General features: G+C 43.9%; 1 protein-coding gene across 1 annotated transcript in view; it reads left to right on the forward strand.

The window, feature by feature from the left end:
* Window positions 1–26,646, forward strand: part of tmed8 (transmembrane p24 trafficking protein 8) — a 44,520-nt gene extending 17,874 nt beyond the window's left edge. The window contains exons 3-6 of the mRNA XM_072272000.1: window positions 6,414–6,522; window positions 9,587–9,737; window positions 13,618–13,905; window positions 25,741–26,646. Coding sequence (XP_072128101.1) covers window positions 6,414–6,522; window positions 9,587–9,737; window positions 13,618–13,905; window positions 25,741–25,958 — 766 coding nt within the window. The 3' untranslated portion in view covers window positions 25,959–26,646. The remainder of the gene's footprint in view (window positions 1–6,413; window positions 6,523–9,586; window positions 9,738–13,617; window positions 13,906–25,740) is intronic.
* Window positions 26,647–26,665: the final 19 nt, after the last annotated feature.

The raw sequence follows: 26,665 nt of genomic DNA on the forward strand, positions 1-26,665 counted from the left end.
AAGAAGTGGCTCCAACACAAATCCCTGTGGAACGCCACTAATCACCGGCATGCAATCCGAAAAGGATACCTTAATTCTCACTCTTTGCCTCCTATCAATCAGCTAATGCTCTGTCCATGCTAGTATCTTTCCAAAAATACCATGGACTCTTATCTTGATTAGGAGCTTCGTGTGTGGCACCTTGTCAAAAGGTCTTCTGAAGATCCAAGTACACAACATCCACCAATTCTCCTTCGTCTATCCTGCTTGTTAATTCTTCAAAGAATTCCAACAGATTTGTTAGGCAAGATTCCATGCTGACTACAGCCTATTTTATCATGTGCCTCCAAGTACCCCAAACCACACCCTTAACAATTGACTCCAGCATCTTCCCAACCACTGAGATCAGACTAACTGGCTTATAATTTCCTCTCTTCTGTATCCCTCCCTTCTTGAAGAGTGGAGTGATATTTGCAATTTCCCAGTCCTTAGGAACTGTCAAAATCTGTTGATTCTTGAAAGATCTTACCTTTTTTAGAACCCCGGGGGTGCAGTCCATCAAGTCCAGGTGACTTATCTTCCTTCAGACCTTCCAGTTTTCCAAGCACCATCTCCCAAGTAATAGCAACTGCACTCACTTCTAGCTCTTGACACTCTCAAACCTCCGGCATAATATGTGTTTTCCATTGTGAAGACGGATTCAAAATACTTAGTCAGTTGTGAGCTGTTTTTGTGTCCCCTGTTACTATCTCTCCATTGTAATTTTCCAGAGGTCCATTGTCTACTCTCATCTCTCTTTTACTCTTTATATACTTGAAAAAACTTTTGGAATCCTTTTTAATATTATTTGTTAGCTTGCCTTCATATGTAATCTCTTCTCTCTGCCCCATCGAGTTTTTGGTTGCCTTCTGTTGGTTTTTACTGGTTTTCCCAATCCTCTAGCTTCCCACTAATTTTTGCTCTATTATATGCCCTCTCTTCAGCTTTTATGTTGGTTTTGACTTCTCTTGTCAACCATGGTTGTGTCATCTTCCCTTTGGAATACTTCCTCTTCTTTAGGATGTATCTACCTGTGCCTTCTGAGTTTTCCTCCCAGAAACTCCAGCCATTGCTTCCCTGCCATCATCCCTGCTAGTGTCCTCTTCCAGTCAACTTTGGCCAACTCCCCTCTCATGCCTTCCTTTATCCCACTGTAATACTGATATATCTGACTTTAGCTTTTCCCTCTCGATCCCCTCTCAACAAAGGGCTACGTAGGAGGGAAGGATTACATTGATTTTAGAGTGAGTTAAAAGGTTGAAACGGCCTGTGTTGTGCTGTAGTGTTTGATGGTCTATAATATCCCAGCTCCCATAATGTCTGACTGATACAGTACCAAATGTCTTTTTCACTACCCCGTCTACCTGTGATGTCACCTTCAACACACAATGCACTTGTATTCCTACCTCCCTCTGTTCCATGGCACTCACTAATGCCCTACCACTCATAGTATATGTCCTACATTGGTCAGATGTTCCAATATGCATCACACCATGCATTGATCCACATCCCCAGCATTTACCAGACTATGCATTATACATATGTTATCAGACTTTTGAATGGACCGCTTCTGTACCTTATTGTCTGCCTGCACTGCACTTTCTCTGTAACTGTAACACTGTTCTGCATTCTCATTGTTTTATCTTGTACTATAGGGTAATGTATTGGGTAAAAGATGACACATTGTTCATAATGGAAATTGTTCTACATAATTCACAGAAGTTGTTGTGTACTCACTTTAAGAGATTAGATTATGAGGACACTCAGTCCTCATTTATTTAGAAATGCATGCATTAAAAAATGATACAATGTTTCTCCGGTATGATATCACAGAAACACAAGACGACCAAGACTAAAACTGACCAAAACCACATAATTATAACATGGTTGCCTTGCACTGCCATTTGAGAACAACTTCTGTGGGGCATATCTATCCTGCACCTTGTGAACTATTCCCAGAAACTTCAGCCACCTCTGTCATCATCCACATCAGTATCCCCCCTCCAGTTGACCTAGGCAAGCTCCTCTCTCATGCGTCTTGAATTCCCTTTATTCCATTGTGACACCGATACATGTGGCTTGTGCTTCTCCCTTTCAAATTGCAATATGAATTCAATCATACTTTTGATTGTTCTTAATGGAAGTAAAGGCTGTGGCTTTTGTTAAGCACATAAAAAAAACTCGTGTTTTATTCACAAAATCCAACATTGGTGACTCTAACACTCTCAGACCAATGGAGTCGCTTTGAAGCTGCTGGAGTTTTGGGAGCAGCACACTTGACTACGGCATGGTTTGTACAGGCAGAAGCCCAGTTCATGCTGCAAGAAATCACCGTGGACAGTACCACATTTGACTATGTCGTAGCATCACTAAGTAGTTCCACTGCAGCCAGCGTGGTGAGTTTACTAGACAACCTGCCTGTATGTGATAAATATATCACTCTGAAAACTCAGCTATTATAGACTTCTGGACTGTCAGAGTCTGAGTACACCTAACAGTTGTTCTTCTTGCCCAGCCTGGCTGACGCTAGTCCTTATGAACTAATGGACCACATGCTTTCACTCCTAAGCAATCACCATCCTTGTTTTATTTTTAAAGAACTCTTTTTGCAGCAAATGTCTGATCAAGTTTGCACAGCCCTTGCTAATACACCTGTGAAGGACTATAGGGAGCTTGCTAAAATGGCTGATCGTCCGCACTTAGCCAGGCGGAGGTGCATCGTTCCACCTCTTTTCCCTGTCTCAATAAGCCCTGTCAGCAGAGCATTCAGTAGACTCGTGTCCCTGTTTCTGAAGCAGACTATGCTGGGTCAATGTTTTTTACCATGCACGCTTCAATATGAAATGCCAAGGAATGCCTACTGCCATGCAGCTTCGACAGTGCCAGTGCATCGGGACGTTGGAGCTCTGTGATCACTGTGGTTTCCAGCTCCTGGTATCATCTAGGGTTCATTATAGGCACCCTTTCTGGGTGATACTTCCTGTGAGACACAGGCGCTCAAGTGAGTGTGCTGCCAGCATCACCTATTGATTAGAAAGCAGGGAGCATCAGGTCCTCACCAGAGGCAGCCGACGGCAGCAGGATCTGGAGGTGGGGGACATGACACATGATGCTCTGCTTTAGTGGACAATGCTACACATGAGACTTTTTCTTGGCTAAAGTTCCTAGACCTCTGCTCAGTGCAGATTTCCTGTGCATCAAAGGACTGTTAGTAGATCTTAAAAACTGCCTGCTGGTGAATGCAAAGGACTTTAGATCGTTACCCTGTAGCCCCAGTAAGTTTCCCAGGACGGCTCTTGTCTAGCACATGTGCCACCATATGTGAATTCACTCACCTGCTGGGTGAATTCCCAAACCTCACCAAACCTACATTTTCCACTACAGTCACAAAGCATGCATTCAAGCATCACATTTCCACAATTGTCTCTGGTCCATGACCCTAAACGTAGACTGGACTCAGAAAATCTGGCCAGCATGAAGGCTGAGTTTGCTAACATGGAAATGCTTGGCATTGTATGCAGGTAAAGCACACCTGCATACCCTTGGTCTGCATGGCAGCAGCACCTTAGGCCTACATTTTGGATTTCATGACTGACATTCAGCACATTGAAGGGAAAAATAATACTGTGGCTGATTGCCTCTCACAGCCTGCTGTCAGTGCCGTACACATCGGGGTTGACTACTGGTCAACCCAAAGGTCTAGGCTCACAGGACAGCAGACATAGCTCTGCAGTTGGCTGACATCAAGTTTGGAGACGCAAGAGTTTCTCTCCTGTACGATGTCTCAACCGGTCGCCCTTTCCCCATAGTGCCGGCAAACCAGAGGCATACAGTACTGTTTTTAACTCAATTCATTGACTTTCACATCCCGACGGGAAGTCTTCACAGAAGCTGGTTGCTTTAAAGTTTGTGTGGCACAGCCTTAGGGAGGATTTGTGAGACTGGAGTGCATCCTGTGTTGTGTGTCAGTGGGCGAAAATTAACTGTCACGTTTGGGCACCATCAGCTCCTTTTGAGGTCCCTGAGTGACGGTTTGACCACGTCAATGTGAACCTGGTTGGTCCTCTGCCGCCCCCACTCCCCCCACAGTGGACTGTATCACCAGGTGGCCAGAGGTTTTCCCTCTAGCGTCGCATTGGCTGCAGATGTGTTTTGGGTCTTATATTTCTTCTGACTGTGGTCCCTAATTCATGTCAGACCTGTGGGCTGCAATGGCCCAGAACCTCGGTGTTAAATTTCATCACACCACAGCATATGGCTTGCAGTCCAATGCCTAGGGGAGCGGTTTCACCTTAAAGGCTGCTCTGAGGACCTCCCTGATGGACAAGTGTTGGCACCGTCGTCTCCCGTGGATCCTGCTAGGGCTCAGGACGACTCCAAAAGAAGACGGCAGCTGAGCTGGTGTCTGGGTGCTGGGTGATTTTATTCATGACACCACAACGGCTTGGTCAGCATCTCAGTGGGGTGCTGTCCTCCTCAGCAAACTCAATTCTTTTACACCAATTCCTACCTCCTGTCATGGTGTACAGCACTGTTGGGGGGTTCTAGTTGACCCACATTCTACCTTGTTCATTTTTGTCCGCCATAATGCACATAAATACCCCCTTATGATGTCCCGTTCCGAGTTTTGGAACAGGGTGAAAAGACTTTTATTGTAGATAGGAAGGGTAAAACTGAATGTATTTCTGTAGATTGCTTTAAACTGGCCCACCAAGATCTGGAAGGTTCCACTGTCATTACCCCCTGCATCATGACATGATCATGTGCATGTCTACACACCCATGGACAACCCAGAGGCACCTGCTGTTACTCCAGCCTAAGCACATAAGACCAGAGCCGGGTGACTCATTTGAGCTCCAGACACACTCTCAATACCGGTTTTGGTGAATTCTGGGGGTGGGTGCTGTGTAGGGTAATGTAATGAGTGACGGATGACACATATTCATAATAGAAACTGTTCCATATAATTCACAAACACCACCATTGAGTTGTTGTGTTTACTTTAAGAGAAGGTGTCTGACTACTTTTGGTTTGTTCGTAATGGAAGTAAATAGCTGTGGTTTTTGTTAAACACATCAAACGACTCTTGCATGTTTTATTCATAAAATGCCATAGTACTACTCCAAGAGAGATTAGTTTTATTTGTCACATATTGTCCAAATGGAGTCATAAGTAGCTAGCCATCTGGACACAAGCTGGGGTCTGATCAGCCCCGACTGGGTCACCTGGAGGAGGTTGTATGATGTTGAAAGACCCGAAACACCCGATGATTCCAGGAACATCACTGAAGAAGTGTCCAGAAGCATCAGTAGATGTATGTACACAGCAATGATAATGATTCCAGATCAGGCAGATTCTCCTCTCCTTATATACCTAAAGTCCCGACGCCTTAGCTGACCCTGTTGTAGTTTAGTCACCAGCCTGATCCCTGCTGACATTGGGCCGTAAGACATCGAGCTCTGCCATTCAATCATGGCTGATTTATTTTCCCTCTCAACCCCATTCTCCTGCCTTCTCCCTGTAACCTTTGACACCCTTACTAATCAAGAACATATTAAACTTCACTTTTAAGTGTAATCCTCTCACCGTAGGCTCGTGATGGGTTAGCTATTACTGTGAATACAACCTAACAGCAATATTCTGTAACTCTACAATACATGGGGAATAACAATGAAATGGCCATTTCCAATAAGTAAACAGGCCTAGGGTAAATATGATTCGAGTAAACACAAAACATAAAAGTTTGAATGTTTCTTCTAAGGAAAATAAAACAGTTACCCGTATGAATACTGACACATCCATGCAAATTTATTGTTCACTAGGAAACAATAATTTAACTCGCATCAACCTAAACTTAGAATGAAATTGTATTGACAAAATATTTTAAGCTATAGCAAACAAAATAATACCTTTTAATACAAAATAAAGAAAAGGCCCTTCAGTCAATCTATAGAGTGCACGCTATTGTTAGAGCTCATTGCTGCGTAATCAATCCAGTTTGCTTCACTTCATTTACTAACGGTACTGAAACAATTCTGTGCTGATGAACCAGTTTAAGGAAAAAAAAATATCTATGCAACGCCTTCCAGAGCCCTTAAATGGTCATCATATTTTAACCCTTTCATTCCAGGGAATATTCTCATGAACTTTGTTGGCATGTAGGACTGAGTGTTTGTGTTGCTTAGCCCCACTTCAAGCTCTCCTGCTTACACTTCACCTCCAGTGTTTCAGATAACACAGATACTACTACTCCAGCTGTGCACGGCTCTGCCATGCACTTAGGGCAGCCCTCATTTACAACACTGCTTGCCTGGGGTATTTCCGCTCGGCACGGGGATGGGCAGCATCTAGGTTGGCATTTATTTTTGATTGAGGATTTCCTTTTTCCTCGAGAGGCCCCAGAATGCAAAACCGATGACAGCGGAAACAGAAGCTGGTTCTGGAGAAGGTGTGGAAGATCGACTGGACCAGCTGACAGCATCTGCGGATGAACGATCCCAGCAGGTGTGTAGTTTATGCTTCTGAACCAGTTTCCCTCAACACTCTACTATTTTTAACTCAACGACACATAATGTGGCCAGGGATCCTTTCTCCAGCCCCTCATCAGGCAACGCCACACGGCTGAGTTCAGATTATTTTAGATCCGTATCAGAATCAATTTCACCGACATTTCATGAAATTTGTTTTGTGGCAGCATGGCATAAAAAAAGATAAAGATTACTTTTATTTGTTACTTGTGCACCAAAATGTACAGTGAAATGCATCAATGACTAACACAGTCTGAGGGCGTGCTGGGGGCAGCCCGCAAATGTCGCCAACACAGCATACCCACCACTTACTAAACCTAATCCGTACGTCTTTGTAATGTGGGAGGAAACCAGAGTGATCAGAGAACGTACGCAGTCACAGGGAGGATATACGAACTTAGAGGCAGCAGCCGGATTCGAACCTAGATTGGTGATTGTTGGCGCTATAAAGCAATAGTGCTGCTACACTACCTTGCCTTTATTATTATAAGTTACAAACATAAATAGTGTAAAAAAAGGAAAAACAAAGTAGTGTTCATGAGTTCATAGACTGTTCAAAAATCTGATGGCGGAGGGGAAGAGTCATTCAGTGTAGGTCATCGGTCTCCTGTACCTCTTCCCTGGTGCTAGTAATGAGAAGAGGGCACGTCCCAGGTGCTGAGGCTCCTAAATTAAGGTTGTAGCCTTCTTGAGGCACCAACTCGTGAAGATGTCTTCTGGTTGGGAGGGGGGGGTGGTGGGTTTGGTGTAGTACTCATGATGGAACTGACTGAGTATGCAACCTTCTGCAGCTTCTTGCAATCCTGTGAATTGGAGTCTCCATGCCAGGCAGTAATGCAACCATCTCTAGAAATTTTTTAGACTCTTTGGTGACACACTGAATCTCCTCAAGCTCCTAACAAAGTAAACCACAGATGAACTGAGGACAGCGTTCACAGACTAGTTGCATGAAGTTTGTCAGTAACTTACACTGAGGTTTCTATTGAGGAGGTAAAGTCTGTGTGGGTATACTTCCTTGGATTTTTAGCACAACTTCTGCAGAGGTTCCACGTGGCAGATTGATCAAGAAAAACAAACAGGATCCAAAGGGAAGTGGCAAGCTGGATCCGGTCTGATTTTAGGTGGGAGAAAGTGAAGGGTAATGTCTTTGTATCTCAAAGGGACAGACTAGGATCTCTGAGGCACCCTTTCCTTCTTGAGGCTCCAGTGCTTTCTTGTCCGTGAGACTTCAGTTCTGAGTGAGGATTGCGTTATTGATTCTCGAACTTGATGACATTTGGGGGCTGCCTCCAGCACGTCCTCGGACTGTGATGATTGTTGACACAAATGATGCATTTCACTGGATGTTCCGATATACATGTGATAAATAAATTTGAATCTTGAACATGTAAAAAAAGGAAAAACAAAGTAGTGTTCATGAGTTTTCAGATTTTTGAACAGAAATTTTGGAAGAGAAATTATAGGTGTCCACTAGCTTTGTATAAAGAATTGCATTCTGACACAACAGATTTTCTAAAGGTGACCTCTTCCCTTTAAATCTCCAGACAGGCAAAGGAAAACTCTCTTTTTACGCATTTATTCCCATTTACTGATTTGAGTAACTCAGAAAATGTTCTCTCATTTTGCATTTTTAAAGAAACAGCAGCTTAGTCATAGAACACTACAGCAAAGAAACAGGCCCCTGAGCCCATCTAGTCTGTGCTGAACTGTTATTCTGCCTCCTCCCATCGCCAGTCCTGAACTGCAACCGTCCAATCCATGTACTAATCCAAATGTTGCTATCAAACGGGTATCTACCACTTCCACTGACAGCTTATTCCACACTAGTGCCACCCCATTGAGTGAAGAAGTGTGGTGCCTTTCACCTTTCATCTTTAATCCATTATCTCTAGTTCTAATCTCGCTCAACCTCAGTGAGGAAAGCCTGCTTGCATTTACCCTATTTATGTCCCTCATAGTGCTGTATAACTGTATAAAATCTCCCCTCCTCCCCTTGTGCTCTAGAGAATAAAGTCCTAAACTATTCAGCCTTTCCCTATAACTCAGGTATTTAAGTCCCAGCAACATCCTTGTAAATTTTCTTTCAATTTTATTCATAATCTCTGGAGAATCTTGCAATGTAACCTATGTTATTCTGGTGAATCTCCATGGTAGCTCTGTCCTCTGTGAGGTTCCTGTTGTCTGGTTCGGAGTGGGAAATTGAAGCATCGTCCTCACCCCTGTCCTGGTAACAGACCTTTTAGTCCAGCTTGTCCGTGCTGACCAAGGTGTATCTTTTCATATTCTGCGGGTGGTACTTTGTCCCTTTTTTTTTATTCTGTTACCATAATATTTTGCCTCTTAAGTCCACTGAATTTCCCCTGTAGCATTTACCTCCAGCACCAGGAGGTGAATTGATGGTCTGTCATAAATACCTAGTAACTCTGGGAAAATTTGGGAGCCGTGGTGATGCCCGTTGCATGTTGTGTTTGCTTTGAGGGGTTGCCCTGTGGTGGGAATGCACACCCTCCCTAAATCTTCAATCTCTACCCTTTACTGAGAAGATTTGTTTTCATTTATAGGAAGGATGTGGAAGATTTAGAGAGGGTGCAGAGGAGAATTACCGTTATGCTGTCTGGATTAGGGAACACACCTTATGAGGAAAGGTTGCGCGATTTAGGGATTTTTGTTTTGGAGCAAAGGAGGATGAAAGGTGACTTGATAGAGGTGTATGAGATGAATAGAGGTAATGGCTAATATGGGAGACATACTGTAATTTTAAGATAATTGGAGGAAAGTATAGGGTGTATGTCAGAAATAGATATTTTTACACAGAGAATTGTGGGTGCATTGAACACACTGCCAGCGATGCTGGTAGAGGCAAATACGTTAGTGACATTTAAAAAATTCTTGGATGGGCATATGGATGATAGAAAAATTGAGGGTTATGTGGGAGGCAAGGGTTAGATTAATCTTAGAGTAGGCTAAAGGTTGGCACAACATTGTGGGGTGTAGGTCCTGTACTGTGCAGTACTGTTTTATGTTCTTTGTTCTCTGTTCAGCATGCCCAGCTCAACACGCCCTGTGAGGTGGCTAAAACTGCCCTTGCTGCTTATCGGGTTCGCAAAGTCAGCAACGACTTTGTGATCATTCAGTCTGACCACGGAGGCCCAGAGAAGTTACCCCCTGATCCACTGGATGGTCCTGGCAGAGGTGTGTACTGTTTCAATTTCTGTAAAATAAATATGTTTACAACACTTAAGCTGCAAAGAGATGTTGCTGGAACTCAAGAGATTGAGTTATGTAGAGAGGTTGAGCAGGCTGGGACTTTTTTATTGGAGCATTGCAGAATGAGAGGTGATCTTATAGGGATGTATAAAATCGGGGTGATCTTATAGGGATGTATAAAATCATGAAGATGATCTTATAAAGATGTATAAAATCATGACTGTGATCTTATAGGAATGTATAAAATCGTGAGGGTGATCTTATAGGGATGTATAAAATCATGAGGGTGATCTTATAGGAATGTATAAAATCATGAGGGTGATCTTATAGGGATGTATAAAATCGGGGTGATCTTATAGGGATGTATAAAATGAAGGTGATCTTATAAAGATGTATAAAATCGTGAGGGTGATCTTATAGGAATGTATAAAATCGTGAGGGTGATCTTATAGGATGTATAAAATTATGAGAGTGATCTTATAAAGATGTATAAAATTGTGAGGGTGATCTTATAGGAATGTATAAAATCATGAGGGTGATCCTACAGGAATGTATAAAATCAGGGTGATCTTATAGGGATTTATAAAATTAGGGTAATCTTATAGGGATGTATAAAATCATGAACGTGATCTTATAGGAATGTATAAAATCATGAGGGTGATCTTATAGGAATGTATAAAATCATGAAGGTGATCTTATGAAGATGTATAAAATTGTGAGGGTGATCTTATAGGAATGTATAAAATCATGAGGGTGATCCTACAGGAATGTATAAAATCAGGGTGATCTTATAGGGATTTATAAAATTAGGGTAATCTTATAGGGATGTATAAAATCATGAACGTGATCTTATAGGAATGTATAAAATCGTGAGGATGATCTTATAGGGATGTATAAAATCATGAACGTGATCTTATAGGAATGTATAAAATCATGAGGGTGATCTTATAGGAATGTATAAAATGGTGAGGATGATCTTATTGGGATGTATAAAATCATGAAGGTGATCTTATAAGGATGTATAAAATCATGAAGGTGATCTTATGAAGATGTATAAAATTGTGAGGGTGATCTTACAGGGATGTATAAAATTGTGAGGGTGATCTTACAGGGATATATAAAATCGTGAGGGTGATCTTATAGGAATGTATAAAATCATGAGGATGATCTTATAGGAATGTATAAAATCATGAGGATGATCTTATAGGAATGTATAAAATCCGGGTGATCTTACAAGGATGTATAAAATTGGGGTGATTTTTTAGGGGTGTATAAAATAATGAAGGTGATCTTATAAAGATGTATAAAATCGTGAGGGTGATCTTATAGGATGTATAAAATCATGAGGGTGATCTTATAGAGATGTATAAAATCATAATATGCATAAAATGATGAGGGACGTAGATAGAATAAATGAACATGGTCTTTTTCCCAGAGAAAGGGAATCAAAAATTAGAGGGCATTGGTATAAGGTGAGAGGGGAAAGATTTAATAGGAAACTGAGGGGCAACCTTTTCACCCTGAGAGTGGTCAGTACATTGAATCAGCTGGAAGAGGAAGTGATTGAGGCAGGTACATTAATGAGATTTAAAAGACACTTGGATTGGTACATGATAGGAAAGGTTTAAAGGGATATGGGCCAAATGCAGACAAGTAACACTAGCTTAGATGGGGATTTTGGTTGGCATGGAACTGCTGAGCAGAAAGGCCTGTTTCCATGTTTTATGACTTTATGAAAAGCTATTCCAGCTCTCTGAAATGTACTCCAGCCCCTGCACTGCCCATTGGTTCTCAAGGGCCTCCAAAGAGTCAGTGGACACCACGTGCCCCCTCTATAATCAGAATCAGGTTTATTGTCATTAAGATAGTTCGTGAAATTTGTTTTCTCAAGGAGACCCTGGTAGAGATGTGTCCTTGAGAGAGGGGTAGGCATTCTGACTCCCCCACATTGTGCAGCCTGACCCAGCCCTCAGAAGGAGTGATGGGATGCTGTGGAGGGAGCTTCACTCTGTGTCTGAACATGGGAGTGTCTGATGGGACAGTGTAGAGCGAACTTCACTCTGTATCTGACCCTTGGAGTGTGTCGTGGAATGGTGCAGAATGATCTTTTTCCCTGTCAAACCAATGCTGTTGCCTACCTTGGGAGTGTTGTTGAGACAGTGTAGATAACTCTGTATTGGACTTGTGCTGTGCATGCCAAGAGAATGCTTTACGCTGACAATGCTGCCCTGGAGGAAAATTCCCATTCCTTTGCTGTTGCTCTGTGCACCTGGTTCAATGTTCTCCTTTTCTGTCCGAGCTTCTTGTGTCACAGGAGCTGCTTGATCTGTTCAAGTTGCTGCGTAAGTTGATAGGTTGGGAAGATGTATGGTGTGTTGGCCTTCGTTAGTTGGGGGATTGAATTCTAGAGCTGTGAGGTAATGTTGCAGCTCTGTAAAAGCCCAGTTCGATCACACTTGGAGTATTGTGTTCAGTTCTGGCTACCTCATTTTTAACAGTCTGTGGAAGCTTTGGAGGGGTGTAGAGGAGGTTTACCAGGATGCTGCCTGGATTAGAGAGCATGTCTCATGAGGATAGGTTGAGAGCTTCTTGCCCTGAACATGTGTATCTCCCCTCCTGTCGGACATTCAGTAAAAACTCATCTGTGTGGCCAGAAGTGATCATTTCTCTTCATAGAGTGGTAAACTGTTTCATTATTGTCACATGTACAATGAAACATGTGCCAATAATGGGTGGTGGGGTGGAGATGCATCTCTAACAAAGGATATGTAAGGCTCTCCTTCCCTCCGCTAGCATGTAGGTCACCCCTGGGCACGGTGTAGCACCTGCTTAGCCTCGCGATTATGGTTATGTAAAGCCATGGGAGCAGGTGGTAGATGGTCGTATGAGCAGCTGGTACATATCACAAGTCCTGGTTATGCAACCACTAACGCCAGGCAGATAATCTGTGAAGAGTATTGATAATGGTGAGAATCACCCGTCTTGTAAAAACACTGCCCAGAAAAAGGAAATGGTAAACCACTTCTGTAGAAAAATTTACCAGTGGTCAAGGCAATGATTTCCCACATCATTGACACGGCACAAAATGATGACAATGCTTGTCTTGCATATTGTTCATACGGATCATTTCATTTCACAGTGCACTGAAGTAATTCATGGGAAAACAGTACCAGAATGCAAAATAAAGTGTAACAGCTACAAAGAAAGTGCAGTGCAGGCATACTATAAGGTACAAGGGCAATAACGAGGTAGATTGTGAGGTTAAGAGTCCATCTATTCATACTAGGAGACCTTTCAATAGTGTTATAGTAGTGGATTAGCAGCTGACCTTGAGCCTAATGTTTTCAGGCTTTTGTGTGTTCTGCCCAACAGGAGAGGGGAGAAGAAAGATGGTGGATGGTCCATGGTGTCTTTGATTGTACTGGCTGCTTTTATGAGGCAGTGAGAAGTATAGACACAGTCCATGGAGGAGAGGCTGGTTTCTGTGATGTGCTGAGCTGTGTCCACAGCCCTCTGCAGTTTCTTGCAGTTCCGGGCAGAGCAGTTGGCCAGAAGTGATCACTTACCAGCAACTTTGATGTGTGATCACTTATCTGCTTGTTTTCTTTTTATTATCTTCTTATCAATGTATTATTAGATTCTATATAATTATAATAAGATTCCATAACATAATATATTGATGTTTCTTCTTGTCCAACTGGGTGTCAGATTTTTAGCTCATGATGCTTCTATCTTGCCCAAGTACCAGCTGTTGGTAAAATCCTCGATACTTGTGGCATTGTAGGCAGCCATCGTGTCTGTGGTGCCCAGGCAGCCAATGTGAGTAAAAAAGGAATCAAACCTGTTTTCCTGCTTTGCCTTGCAGTTGTTCCAGTCATCGATGCTGCTGCTACCTGGATTTCCACAGAGCTTGAAGAATTTAAGGAAAAGGTAAAGCGGGAAAAGACGGGACTGATGACGGTGCGGCGCGGGAACGTAGTCACTGTCCGGGTCCCCACCCACCCTGAGGGCACCTGCATCTGTTGGGACTTTGCTACGGACACCTATGACATTGGCTTTGGGATTTACTTTGAGTGGGGGCCTGTGACCGACACAGAGGTCACTGTGCTGGTCAGCGAGTCCAGTGAGGACGAGGATGACGAAGACCCAGAAGGTAATGACCTCTGTTCTGTCAAAAGAGAATCACAATCCAGGGGGAGCCTCACATACCCACATGTGTGTTCGTTTCACTCACAGTATCTGCAGGAATGTCCATAAGACAAGCAAGCAGAATTAAGTCATTCAGCCTGTTCAGTCTGCTCCGAGCTTCAATCTTGACTGATTTATTATTCCTCTCAACCCCATTCTCCTGCCTTCTCCCCATAACCATTGATGCTTTTACTAATCAAGAACCTATCAACCTCGGCTTTAAATATACCCAATGACTTGGCCTCCACAACCGTCTATGGCAATGATTTCCATAGATTCACCCACCCTCTGGCTCACTTGATAGGGATGATAAAAGGCATAGTTCAAGTGGACTGCCAGAGACTATTTCTCATGGTGGAAATAGCTAATACAAGGGGCGTAATTTTAAGATGATTGGTGGAAAATATAGGGGGGGAAGTCAGAGTTAAGTTTTGTACACTGAGAGTGGTGAGTGCGTGGAATGCGCTGCCAGGGGTGGTGGTAGAGACAGATACTGTCTGGTATGGAGGGGCTACTGCACAGGACCGAAAGAAGCTGCAGAAGGCTGTAAATCTAGTCAGCTCCATCTTGGGCACTAGCCTACAAAGTACCTAGGACATCTTTAGGGAGCGGTGTCTCAGAAAGGCAGTGTCCATTATTAAGGCCCTCCAGCACCTAGGGCATGCCGTTTTCTCACTGTTACCATCAGGTAGGAGGTACAGAAGCCTGAAGGCACACACTCAGCGATTCAGGAACAGCTTCTTCCCCTCTGCCATCCGATTCCTAAATGGACATTGAATCTGTGAACACTACCTCACTTTTTTTTAATATACAGTATTTCTGTTTTCGCACTTTTTTAAAATCTGTTCAATACAGTTATTCCCCAAGTTACGAATGTCCGACTTACGAACAACTCGTACTTACAAACGGCCTGCCATAAAGCCTATTATATTAAAAATTCGTCGGCTTGAGGAAGGAGAACGCCGTCCACCATTTTAAGTCGGATCACGTTATCGTTAACACTGTGTTGAGTGTGTAACTTTGTATTTGGCTTAAATTTTTCTGAACAAGATTCATCCCAACCCCCCCCCACTTTTCCAGTCAGCACAGCCCCGACTTGTCCCATTTAACCTGCCTCAGTGCGGTTGGACCCTAGGACCTGCCACCCGCAACTGCTGCTGAATCCGCAGTGTTTCTGTTCCGTTGACAGAAAACGATCACAATTGAAAATAAAGTGGAAATAATAAAATGATTGGAAAGAGGTGAAATGCCATCGGTCATTGGAAAAGCATTAAGCTACAGTTGGTCAACGATTGGAACAATTTTAAAGGATAAAGTGAGAATAATGAAGCATGTGAAAGGCCCTGCCCCGATGAAAGCTACAGTTATTACCAAGCAATGCAGTGGTTTAATTATTGAAGTTCATACGTTTCTTAAGTGTTTTATATGCATAGAAAGGTAAAATATATACTATATACTAAGACAAACGTTTGACTAACTGACGTTAAATAATACCAGATGTACCTGTTCCAACTTACGTACAAATCTGACTTAAAGACGGATTTAGGAACGGAACTTGTTCGTAATCCGGGGACACCCTGTATACGTAATTGATTTACTTGCTTATTTATTATTATTATCATGTTTTATTTGATTTATTTTTTTTTCTCTCTGCTAGATACTGCTGCTGCTAAGTTAACAAATTTCACGTCACGTGCCGGTGATAATAAACCTGATTCTGATTCTGACATTAGGGACATTTAAGAAACTCTTAGATGGATGATAGAAAATCGGAAGACTGTGTAAGAGGGAGAAGTTAGATTGATCTTAGAGTAAGTTATAAGATCAGCACGAATATAGCGGAGGGGCCTGTATTGTGCTGTAATCTATGTTTTGAAGAAATTCCTTCTCGTGCCTGTTATAAAAGGACATCCTTGTATTCTGATCCTAGCCTCTGGTCCTAGACTCTCCCATTTTTGGAAACATCCTGTCCGTGTCCTCCCTATATAGACCTTTCAATGCTCAATAGGATGTTATGCCTATATGTGTGTTGTCTCGGTCCTTATACTACCTTGACGTACTGTTGAAATGGATGGCATGTAGAACAGTTTTTCACTGTACGTCTGTACGTGTGACAATAATAAACCAATTTAATTGCGGAACGTTGAGGGAATGTGTCCAGAACACCTCTTGTTGAAGCTTTGCTTGAGTGACGTGAATGTTGTTGGCCACTTACCAGCTCACCCTAGCCTTGCTCAAGTCTTTCTGTGCATTAGCTATAGACAGCTTTATTATCTCAGGAACGGCAAATGGAGTTGTCCCGGCATCAGGGAACGCCCTCACCTCTGACCAAGGTGTGGAGACAAGACCTTGATGAATTAGCAGACACGATTGAGTGTCCACTGTGGCCGAGCAACCACAATCACATTTCCCTTCATGGCCGCACGAGAGCGTAGCGGTTAGCATAAAGCTACCAAAACACCAGCAACTCGGGTTTCAATTCCACTGCAAGGAATTCGCAGGTTCTTCCTGGACCATATAGGTTTTCTCCCACCTTCCAAAGAGCTGCAGGTTGGTAAGTTATTTAGTAATATGGGAGTAATAGGACCACACAGCTCGTTGAGCTGGAAGGGCCTGTTACCATACCATCTGTACGTTTTAAAAAATGATGCATGGTATAACTCTTTCCCATGGAGAATTTTGCTCCTGACTCACTTGATTCTCTTTTAACTAAACTGTTTATTGCCATGCTTGGTGGAACACCTCTCCTCTGAAATCCAGCACTCTGATTCAGATTTGGGCAAAGGGCCACGATGGGGGCAAGAGCAGTGTAGTCCTGGCAGAACTCTCAGCTTTGCTGAATAACGTATTGTGGCAGTGCCATCTTGCTGATGGCTGAGAATAGGCAAGGAAAGTAATTGGTTAGATTTGACCCACCTTGCTTGTTGTGTACTGAGTGTAGCTGACAGACAGAATGTGATCTTGTTTCGTAGTTGCTATTGTTTTGAGTGCAGTCAGTTTTTCCTCTTGTCAGACAGATTCAGGCCCTTCAGCCCAATCAGTCCATGATGACCATGGTGCCCACCCAGCTGGTCTCAATTTCCTGCATTTGACCCATGTCCCTCCATGTACCTATCCACATGTGCTGCTTAAATCGTATAATTTCACCTGCCTCAACCACTTTCCCACAGCTCATTCTATATACTCACCACCTTCTGCATGAAAAGGTTATCCCTCAGGTCCCTTTTAAATCTTTCCCCTCTCACCCTAACCTATACCCACTAGTTTTGGTCTCTTTTCTCCCCCCCCCCACCTTATCTGTTACCATCCACCTTATCTATGTCTCTCATAACTTTAAACATTTCTAGGACATCACCACTCATTCTCCTTCATTCCACTGAATCAAGACCCAGGCTGGACAACCTCTCCCTCTAACCCAGGCCCACTAGCCCTGGCAAAATCCTCGTAAATCTTCCCTGCACTTCCACGTCTTTCCTGTAACAGGGTGACCAGAATAGTACACAATACTCCAAGTGTGGCCTCACCAGTAACCTTGAAGTACACCTGGCCGAAGGTGGCTGCAAACACTTCACTCTGGGCTTTGCGCTGACGTGTCAGTACTGGCAGTTGTTGGAGAATGAGGGGTGTTCAGAAAGTCTCCTCGCCATGTTGAATTTCCTCGTCCCGTTGTGGGCAGCACAGCAGAGTGGAGGTTACGCAATGCTTTATAGCACCAGCAGTCAGGGTTCAATTCCTGCTGCTGTCTTTAAGGAGTTTGTACGTTATCCTCCGACTCTGGGTTTCTTCCGGGTGCTCTGGTTTCCAAAGACGTGGGTTAGGAGTTAGTAAGTTACAGGCATGCTATGTTGTTGCCGGAAGTGTGGTGACACTTGTGGGCTGCCACTGGACTGTGTCGATTATTAACAAACAATGCATGGCACTATGTTTCGATGCTTCAATGTACATGTGACAAATAACACTAATCTCTTTACTGTCATTTATCTACAATGGGATGTGACAGGGCAGCAGAACTGTTAATGATGGTCAGGCCTATCGCAGGTTACTGTTTCTGCTTAGCACGCTCGTGGTCCTATGTTCGAGCTTTACTTGAATGGTATTTAATTTTTAGGATTGTTATGGCTACTGGCTCACCCTTCTGAAATGCTCATTCTGGTCCTATGATGATTGCAGAGGTGAGATGCTTGCATACAGGCTGGGCATAAGCATTATGCTGCTACCCCTAGAGACTGACAGCAACCTGCGGCTGCCTGGATCTCAGAGTCAAAAGTGAAAATTGAGTCTGTTGTCATATGCACATCCATGTGTGCACAGGTGCAATGAAAACCTTGCAGCGGCATCGCAGGCACACAGCATCAGAGTCAGGTTCATTGTCACTGACGTGCAGTAGTGTTTGTTGTTTTGTGGCAGCAGTACCGGCTTTACAGATTACAAGAAGTTAGAATAAGAATAAATTGTGCAAAAGAGGAATAGCGAGGTAGTATTCATGGACTGTTCAGAAATCTGATGGCAGAGAAGAGGCTGTTGCTAAAACATGAGTGGGTCTTCATGCTCCTGTACCCCTCCCTGATGGCAGTAATGAGAAGAGGGCATATCCTGGGTTCTTCATGTCCTGGATGGCATCTTCTTGATGTATTACCTTTCAAAATGTCCTGAATGATGGAGCTGGCTGAGGCTACAACTCTCTGCTGCCTCTTATGATCCTCTGCATTGACCTCCTGCCCATGACAGCTGTGAGAAGATGAGGTGGCCCAGATGGTAGAGAATCATTGATGATGGATGTTGCCTCCTCAAGACAGCGCTTCCTGATGGTGGGGAGGGATGTGTCCGTAATGTATTGAGTTGAGGCCACTGCTCTCTGCAGCTTGTTACATTCCTGTGCATTTGGATTGCTGCACCAGACTGTGGTGCAACCAGTCAGGATACTTTCAACAGTACATCCGCAGAAGCTTATTACAGTCTGGTGAAGGGCCGAACCTCCTGAGAAAGTAAAGATGCTGATGTGCTTTCTTTATGATTGCCATCTGCGTGCTGAGCTCCTGACAGGCCATTTCCAGGGATTAAAAGCTACTGACTCTCTCCACTGCTGATCCCCCAGTATAGACTGGCACATCTTCACCCTCCTTGGCTTTCCTGCAGCTAGCAACCAGCTGTGTAGTTTTGCCGGCACTAAGGGAGAGATTGTTGTGGCACCACTACCCACCTGAGCTGTCGGATCCATTCTGAGCATGTGCCATTTCACGCACCTGGTACTTCGTGAAACACCGTAAAGTGATCCTCGGTATGAAGGCGGAGAGTCCTTAATAATGGATGCCGCCTTTCCAAAGCACCACTCTTTGAAGGTGTCTTGGATACTACACAGACTGGTACCCAAGATGGGGGTGACTAATTTTACAATTTTCTGTAGCTTCTTTTGGTCCTGTGCAGTAGCTCCACTCCATACCCCCCATACCAGGGGGTTATGCAGCTTGTCAGAATGCTTTACATGGGACATCTATGGAAGTTTTTGAGTGTTTTAGGTGACAAACCAAATATCTTCAAACTCCTAATGAAATATAGTCACTGCCTTGCCTTCTTTATAGCTGAATTGATATGTTGGGACCAGGTTAGAATCTTAAAGATCTTGATACCCAGGAACTTGAAATTGCTCACTCTCTTCACTTCTGATCCCTCTGTGAGGATTAGTATGTGTTCCCTCATCTTACCCTGAAGTCCACAATCAGCTCTTTTGTCTTACTGACATTGAGTGCAAGGATTTTGCTGTAACACCACTCAACCGACTGGTATATCTCACTCCTGTAACCCTCTCATCTCCATCCGAGATTCTACCAACAGTAGTTGTATCATCAGCAAATTTATAGATGGCATTTGAACTATACCTAGCCACACAGTCATGGGTATAGAGAGAGTGGTGCAATGGGCTAAACACACACCCCTGAGGTGCACCAGTGCTGATCGTCAGCGAGGAGATATTATCACCAATCTGCACAGATTGTGGTCTTCCAGTTAGGAAGTTGAGGATCCAATTGGAGAGGGAGATACAGAGGCCCAGATTCTGTAGCTTATCAATGAGGACTGTGTGAATGATGTTGTTAAATACTGAGTTGTAGTCAACGAACAGCATCCTGAGCCATTTAGATTGTGTCTGCTGTAGACCTATGTGGCGATAGGCAAATTGCAGTGGGTTCAGGTCCTTGCTGAGGCAGGAGTTGATTCTAGCCATGACCAACCTCTCAAAACATTTCATCACTGTAGATGTAAGTGCTACTGGATGATAGTCATTAAGGCAGCTCACACTACTCTTCTAATCACTGGTATAATTATTGCCTTTTTGAAACAGGTGGGAACTTCCGATCATAGCAGTGAGAGGTTGAAAATGTCCTTGACTCAAGTTTTCAGAGCCTTACCAGGTACTCCATCAGGGCCTGCCGCCTTTCAGGTTCACCCTCCTGAAAGACACTCTGACACCGGCCCCCGAAACAGAGATCACAGGGTCACCAGGTGCAGCAGGGATTTTCAAAATACTCTCCCTTTCAAAGTGGCCATAGAAGGCACTGAGCTCTTCTGGCGGTGAAGCATTACTGCCATTCATGCAATTGGGTGTCGCTTTTTAGGAAGTAATGTGCTGCAAGCCCTGCCAGAGCTCATGTACATTCGATGTCACCTCCAACCTCGCTTGGAATCGTTTCTTCACTCTCGAAATAGCCCTCCGCTTTTAGCCTTCGATTTTATTTACTAGAGACTGTACGTTTGCCAGAAAGATTGGTGGGGGGGAGGTGGATTTACTAGGAACTTCAAGGGCAACTTTTTTCACACATGGTATGGGATGTATTTGGAATGAACTACATAGGAAGTGGTTGAGACAGGCACAGTAATAACTTTTAAAACGTAGTCGGACAGGGACGTGGTTTGGAAAGGTTTATACGGTTATGAGCCAAATGCTGGAAATGGGACTAGCTTGGAAGGGATATGTTGGTCAGCATGGGCCAGTTGGGCTGAAGGACCTGTCTCTGTGACTCTAACTGCCCCATTGACAACCTGTTCTTGTACCCTTCATTCCTGAATCTGAGCCTCAATGTTCATCTGTGAGTCAATATAAACATAGAAACGTGGAAATGTAGAAAACCTACACCACAGTACAGGCCCTTCAGCCCACAAAGCTGTGCCAAACATGTCCTTACCTTAGAAATTACCTCTGGTTACGTATAGCCCTCTATTTTTCTGAGTTCCATGTACCTGTCCAGAAGTCTCTTAAAAGACCCTGTCGTGTCCGCCTCCACCACTGTCGCTGGCAGCCCATTCCACACACCCACCACTCTCTGTGTAAAAAAAAAAAACAACTTACCCCTGACATCTCCTCTGTACCTACTTCCAAGCACCTTAAAACTGTGTCGTCTCGTGCTAGCCATTTCAGCCCTGGGAAAAAGCCTGTGACTATCTACACGATCAATGCCTCTATCATCTTGTACACCTCTGTCAGGTCACCTCTCATCCTCCGTCACACCAAGGAAAAAAGGCCAAGTTCACTCAACCTATTCTCATAAGGCATGCTCCCCAGTTCAGGCAATATCCTTGTAAATCTCCTCTGCACCCTTTCTATGGTTTTCACATCTTTCCTATAGTGAGGAGACCAGAACTGAGCACAGTACTCCAAGTGGGGTCTGACCAGGGTCCTATATAGCTGCAGCAATATCTTTCGGCTCCTAAACTCAGTCCCATGATTGATGAAGGCCAATGCACTGTATGTTTTCTTAACCACAGAGTCAACCTGTGCAGCAGCTTTGAGTGTCCTATGGACTTGGACCCCAAGATCCCTCTGATCCTCCACACCATGTAGTCTTACCATTAATACTATATTCTGTCATTATATTTGACCTACCAAAATGAACCATCTCACACTTACATAGAAACATAGAAATATAGAAAATAGGTGCAGGAGTAGGCCATTCGGCCCTTCGAGCCTGCACCGCCATTTATTATGATCATGGCTGATCATCCAACTCAGAACCCCGCCCCAGCCTTCCCTCCATACCCCCTGACCCCCGTAGCCACAAGGGCCATATCTAACTCCCTCTTAAATATAGCCAATGAACTGGCCTCAACTGTTTCCTGTGGCAGAGAATTCCACAGATTCACCACTCTCTGTGTGAAGAAGTTTTTCCTAATCTCAGTCCTAAAAGGCTTCCCCTCTATCCTCAAACTGTGACCCCTCGTTCTGGACTTCCCCAACATCGGGAACAATCTTCCTGCATCTAGCCTGTCCAATCCCTTTAGGATCTTATACGTTTCAATCAGATCCCCCCTCAATCTTCTAAATTCCAACGAGTACAAGCCCAGTTCATCCATTCTTTCTTCATATGAAAGTCCTGCCATCCCAGGAATCAATCTGGTGAACCTTCTCTGTACTCCCTCTATGGCAAGGATGTCTTTCCTCAGATTAGGGGACCAAAACTGCACACAATACTCCAGGTGCGGTCTCACCAAGGCCTTGTACAACTGCAGTAGTACCTTCCTGCTCCTGTACTCAAATCCTCTCGCTATAAATGCCAGCATACCATTCGCCTTTTTCACCGCCTGCTGTACCTGCATGCCCACTTTCAATGACTGGTGTATAATGACACCCAGGTCACGTTGCACCTCCCCTTTTCCTAATCGGCCACCATTCAGATAATAATCTGTTTTCCTATTTTTGCCACCAAAGTGGATAACTTCACATTTATCCACATTAAATTGCATCTGCCATGCATTTGCCCACTCACCCAACCTATCCAAGTCACCCTGCATCCTCTTAGCATCCTCCTCACAGCTAACACTGCCACCCAGCTTCGTGTCATCCGCAAACTTGGAGATGCTGCATTTAATTCCCTCATCCAAGTCATTAATATATATTGTAAACAACTGGGGTCCCAGCACTGAGCCTTGCGGTACCCCACTAGTCACCGCCTGCCATTCTGAAAAGGTCCCGTTTATTCCCACTCTTTGCTTCCTGTCTGCTAACCAACTCTCCACCCACACCAATACCTTACCCCCAATACCGTGTGCTTTAAGTTTGCACACTAATCTCCTGTGTGGGACCTTGTCAAAAGCCTTCTGAAAATCCAAATATACCACATCCACTGGTTCTCCCCTATCCACTTTACTAGTTACATCCTCAAAAATTTCATGAGATTCGTCAGACATGATTTTCCTTTCACAAATCCATGCTGACTTTGTCCGATCATTTCACCACTTTCCAAATGTGCTGTTATCACATCCTTGATAACTGACTCCAGCAGTTTCCCCACCACCGACGTTAGGCTAACCGGTCTATAATTCCCCGGTTTCTCTCTCCCTCCTTTTTTAAAAAGTGGAGTTACATTAGCCACCCTCCAATCCTCAGGAACTAGTCCAGAATCTAATGAGTTTTGAAAAATTATCACTAATGCATCCACTATTTCTTGGGCTACTTCCTTAAGCACCCTGGGATGCAGACCATCTGGCCCTGGGGATTTATCTGCCTTCAATCCCTTCAATTTACCTAACACCACTTCCCTACTAACATGTATTTCGCTCAGTTCCTCCATCTCACTGGACCCTCTGTCCCCTACTATTTCTGGAAGATTATTTATGTCCTCCTTAGTGAAGACAGAACCAAAGTAATTATTCAATTGGTCTGCCATGTCCTTGCTCCCCATAATCAATTCACCTGTTTCTGCCTGCAGGGGACCTACATTTGTCTTTACCAATCTTTTCCTTTTCACATATCTATAAAAGCTTTTACAGTCCCTTTTTATGTTGCCTGCCAGTTTTCTCTCATAATCTTTTTTCCCCTTCCTAATTAAGCCCTTTGTCCTCCTCTGCTGAACTCTGAATTTCTCCCAGTCCTCAGGTGAGCCACTTTCTCTGGCTAATTTGTATGCTGCTTCTTTGGAATTGATACTATCCCTAATTTCTCTTGTCAGCCACGGGTGCACTACCTTCCTTGATTTATTCTTTTGCCAAACAGGGATGAACATTTGTTGCAGTTCATCCATGCAGTTACCTGGGTTGAACTCCATCTGCCACTTCTCAACCCAGTTTTGCATCCTATCAATGTCCCGCTGTAACCTCTGACAGCCCTCCACACTATCCACAACACCCCCAACCTTTGTGTCATCAGCAAATTTACTAACCTATCCCTCCACTTCCTCATCCAGGTCATTTGTAAAAATCACGAAGAGTAGGGGTCCCACAACAGATCAGCGATCTCCATGCAGAACATTTTGAGTCATTCCCTTACCACTTATCCATTCAGTTCTGGAAATTCAGTCTAGTTTACGTGGAATCATCCCGTTTAGCTGCGTATGAGCTTGGTGAGTGAAAGAAGACCAGCCAGATACCCATGCATAACAATTACTAAGTGCCACTGGGTAAGTTGGAAAGTGATTTGAGTGGTAGAATCAAAATCAGGTTTATTGTCACTGACCTATATAGTACTGTGCAAAGGTCTTATGTATCTAACACTTTTGCACAGTACTGTATGTGGTGAAATTTGTTGTAGCGCAGCAGCAGTACAATGCAATACATAAAAATAAATTACTAATAAGTTACAATAAGAAATGTAAAAAGTAAATAATTAGAAAGCAAAATAGTGAGGTAGTGTTCATGGACCGTTCAGTAATCTGATGGCATTGGGGAAGAAGCTGTTCCTAAGTTGTTGAGAGTGTGCCTTCAGGCTCCTGCACCTCCTCTCTAATGATATTACTAAGAAGAGGGCATGTCTCAGATGGTGAAGATCTTTCATGATGGATGCTGCCTTTTTGAGGCATTTCCTTTTCAAGATATCCCTATTGATTGGGAGTGTTGTGCCCACGATGGAGCTGGCTGAATTTATAACCATCTGTAGCTATTTCCAATGCTGTGCAGTGGCCCTTCCATACCAGATATTGTCAGAACGCTTTTCACAGTACATCTGTAGAAATTTGTTAGACTCTTTGGTGACATATAGATGGTCTGTTGGATACGCTGGGGACCACAGTGCCAGGAGTGATGCTGAGCTGACGTTGTACAGGTAACTCGGAGTACAGACCCTTCATCCCACAACGTTATGCCTGCCTTTTAATCTGCTTTAAGATCAATCTAACCCTTCTCTCCCACATAGCCCTCCACTTTTCTTTCATCCTTGTGCCCACCTGAGAGTTTCTTAAAGTGCCTCTACCACCATCCATGGCAGCACATTCCACACACCATCACTCTCTGTGTAAAGCAAAGCAACTTAACTCCGACATCACCTCCATACTTTCCTCCACCATAAAATTATATCCCCTCGTATCAGCATTGTTTGCTCTGGGATAAAGGCACCAGCTATTCACTTGATCTATGCTTCTTATTACCTTGTACACCTCTGTCAAATCACCTCTCATCCTCCTTTGCTCGAAGGAGAAAAGCACTAGCTTGCTCAATCTCTCCTCATAAGACCTGCTCTCTAATTCAGGCAGCATTTACCAGTATGCTTACTGGGTCGATGTTGCCTTTTTGAAATGACACCTTCAGCAGATACTATGGGGAGGGATGTGCCTCCCTCTCCCCCTCCCCACCTCTCGTAGCAACAATAAACCAAAATGTATTACGTGTTTGCAGGCAGGAGTCCCCACTTGGCTGGTTTGCCTAATGTTTGATCAGTTGGTATCAGATGCTAACTGGTAGAAGACCATCTAAGAATAGCTCATCCCCTGATGTAGCTGCCTGTGTACCCAGCCATGCTAAATCATCTCCCTCCGGCCCAGCCGTTCCTCGCCTGTTCCATCCTCTTCTGCTATTAATATCCTCCTGCGTTGTTCCTTAGCACCCCCAATCCACGGAGACATTGAGAGGGGAACTAAAGATTTCGTCCGCTCTGACCTGGAAGAGATCCTGCCCGTCTACCGAAAGGACAGTCACTTGGAGGTGCAGTCCGGCAGTCACAAGTACCCGGGCCAGGGAATCTACCTCCTCAAATTCGACAATTCCTACTCCATATGGAGGCACAAAACCTTGTACTACCAGGTCAACTACAGCTCGTGAAAAGGCGGTAGAGGGACAACAGCTTGGAGGAGCACCTCTCCCACCTCTCCAGGGATGCCTTCGCTCGGAGTTAGCTGCTTTGTTTTCTCTCTGTGACAATTGTTTTCCTTTGCAAGGATTTGACTTCGGCAATCTGCAAACCTGCGTACCGTCCCCTGTCCCCGGCTCGTGTGTGGTTCGCTGCTTGTTTGTTTTTCCCTATGCTATTTATGTGCTCCCAGTAGCACTGAAGTTTTATATATAAATATGTATATTATATATAGTTAAGTGTGAAGCTTTGCTTTGTATTCCGTGCCACTTTATACATTTGATGTCTATATTCTGTTCAAGAACACAAGCTACAAGGACGTTCACTGGTGCAATATTTCATTTCACCTTGCCTTCAGGATGGTTTGCAGCTGCTTTTGGATTATTTCCAAGTCCCCTGTTGCACAACCCTGTCCCTCAGCTCAACACCCCCCCCCCCCCCCACTTCCCTGCACACCCCTGGGAATGCCAGCAAAGATTAATATTTTTTTTCTTTTAATTGCAATCATTTGCAACATATTCTGAGCACAGGAGCCTTGGAAAGAAAATCTAATTGGGAGGGGAAGAGAAGGGAATGAATGTCGGAAGACTGCATATATTTTGTATTTCTATGTATTGTCTGTTTTAAAAAAAAGATAAATAAAGATAAATTTTAACCTTGGAGATTGTGTTGTGGAAAT

This window comes from Mobula birostris, chromosome 1 (assembly GCF_030028105.1).
Source record: "Mobula birostris isolate sMobBir1 chromosome 1, sMobBir1.hap1, whole genome shotgun sequence".
NCBI classification, from domain to species: domain Eukaryota; kingdom Metazoa; phylum Chordata; class Chondrichthyes; order Myliobatiformes; family Myliobatidae; genus Mobula; species Mobula birostris.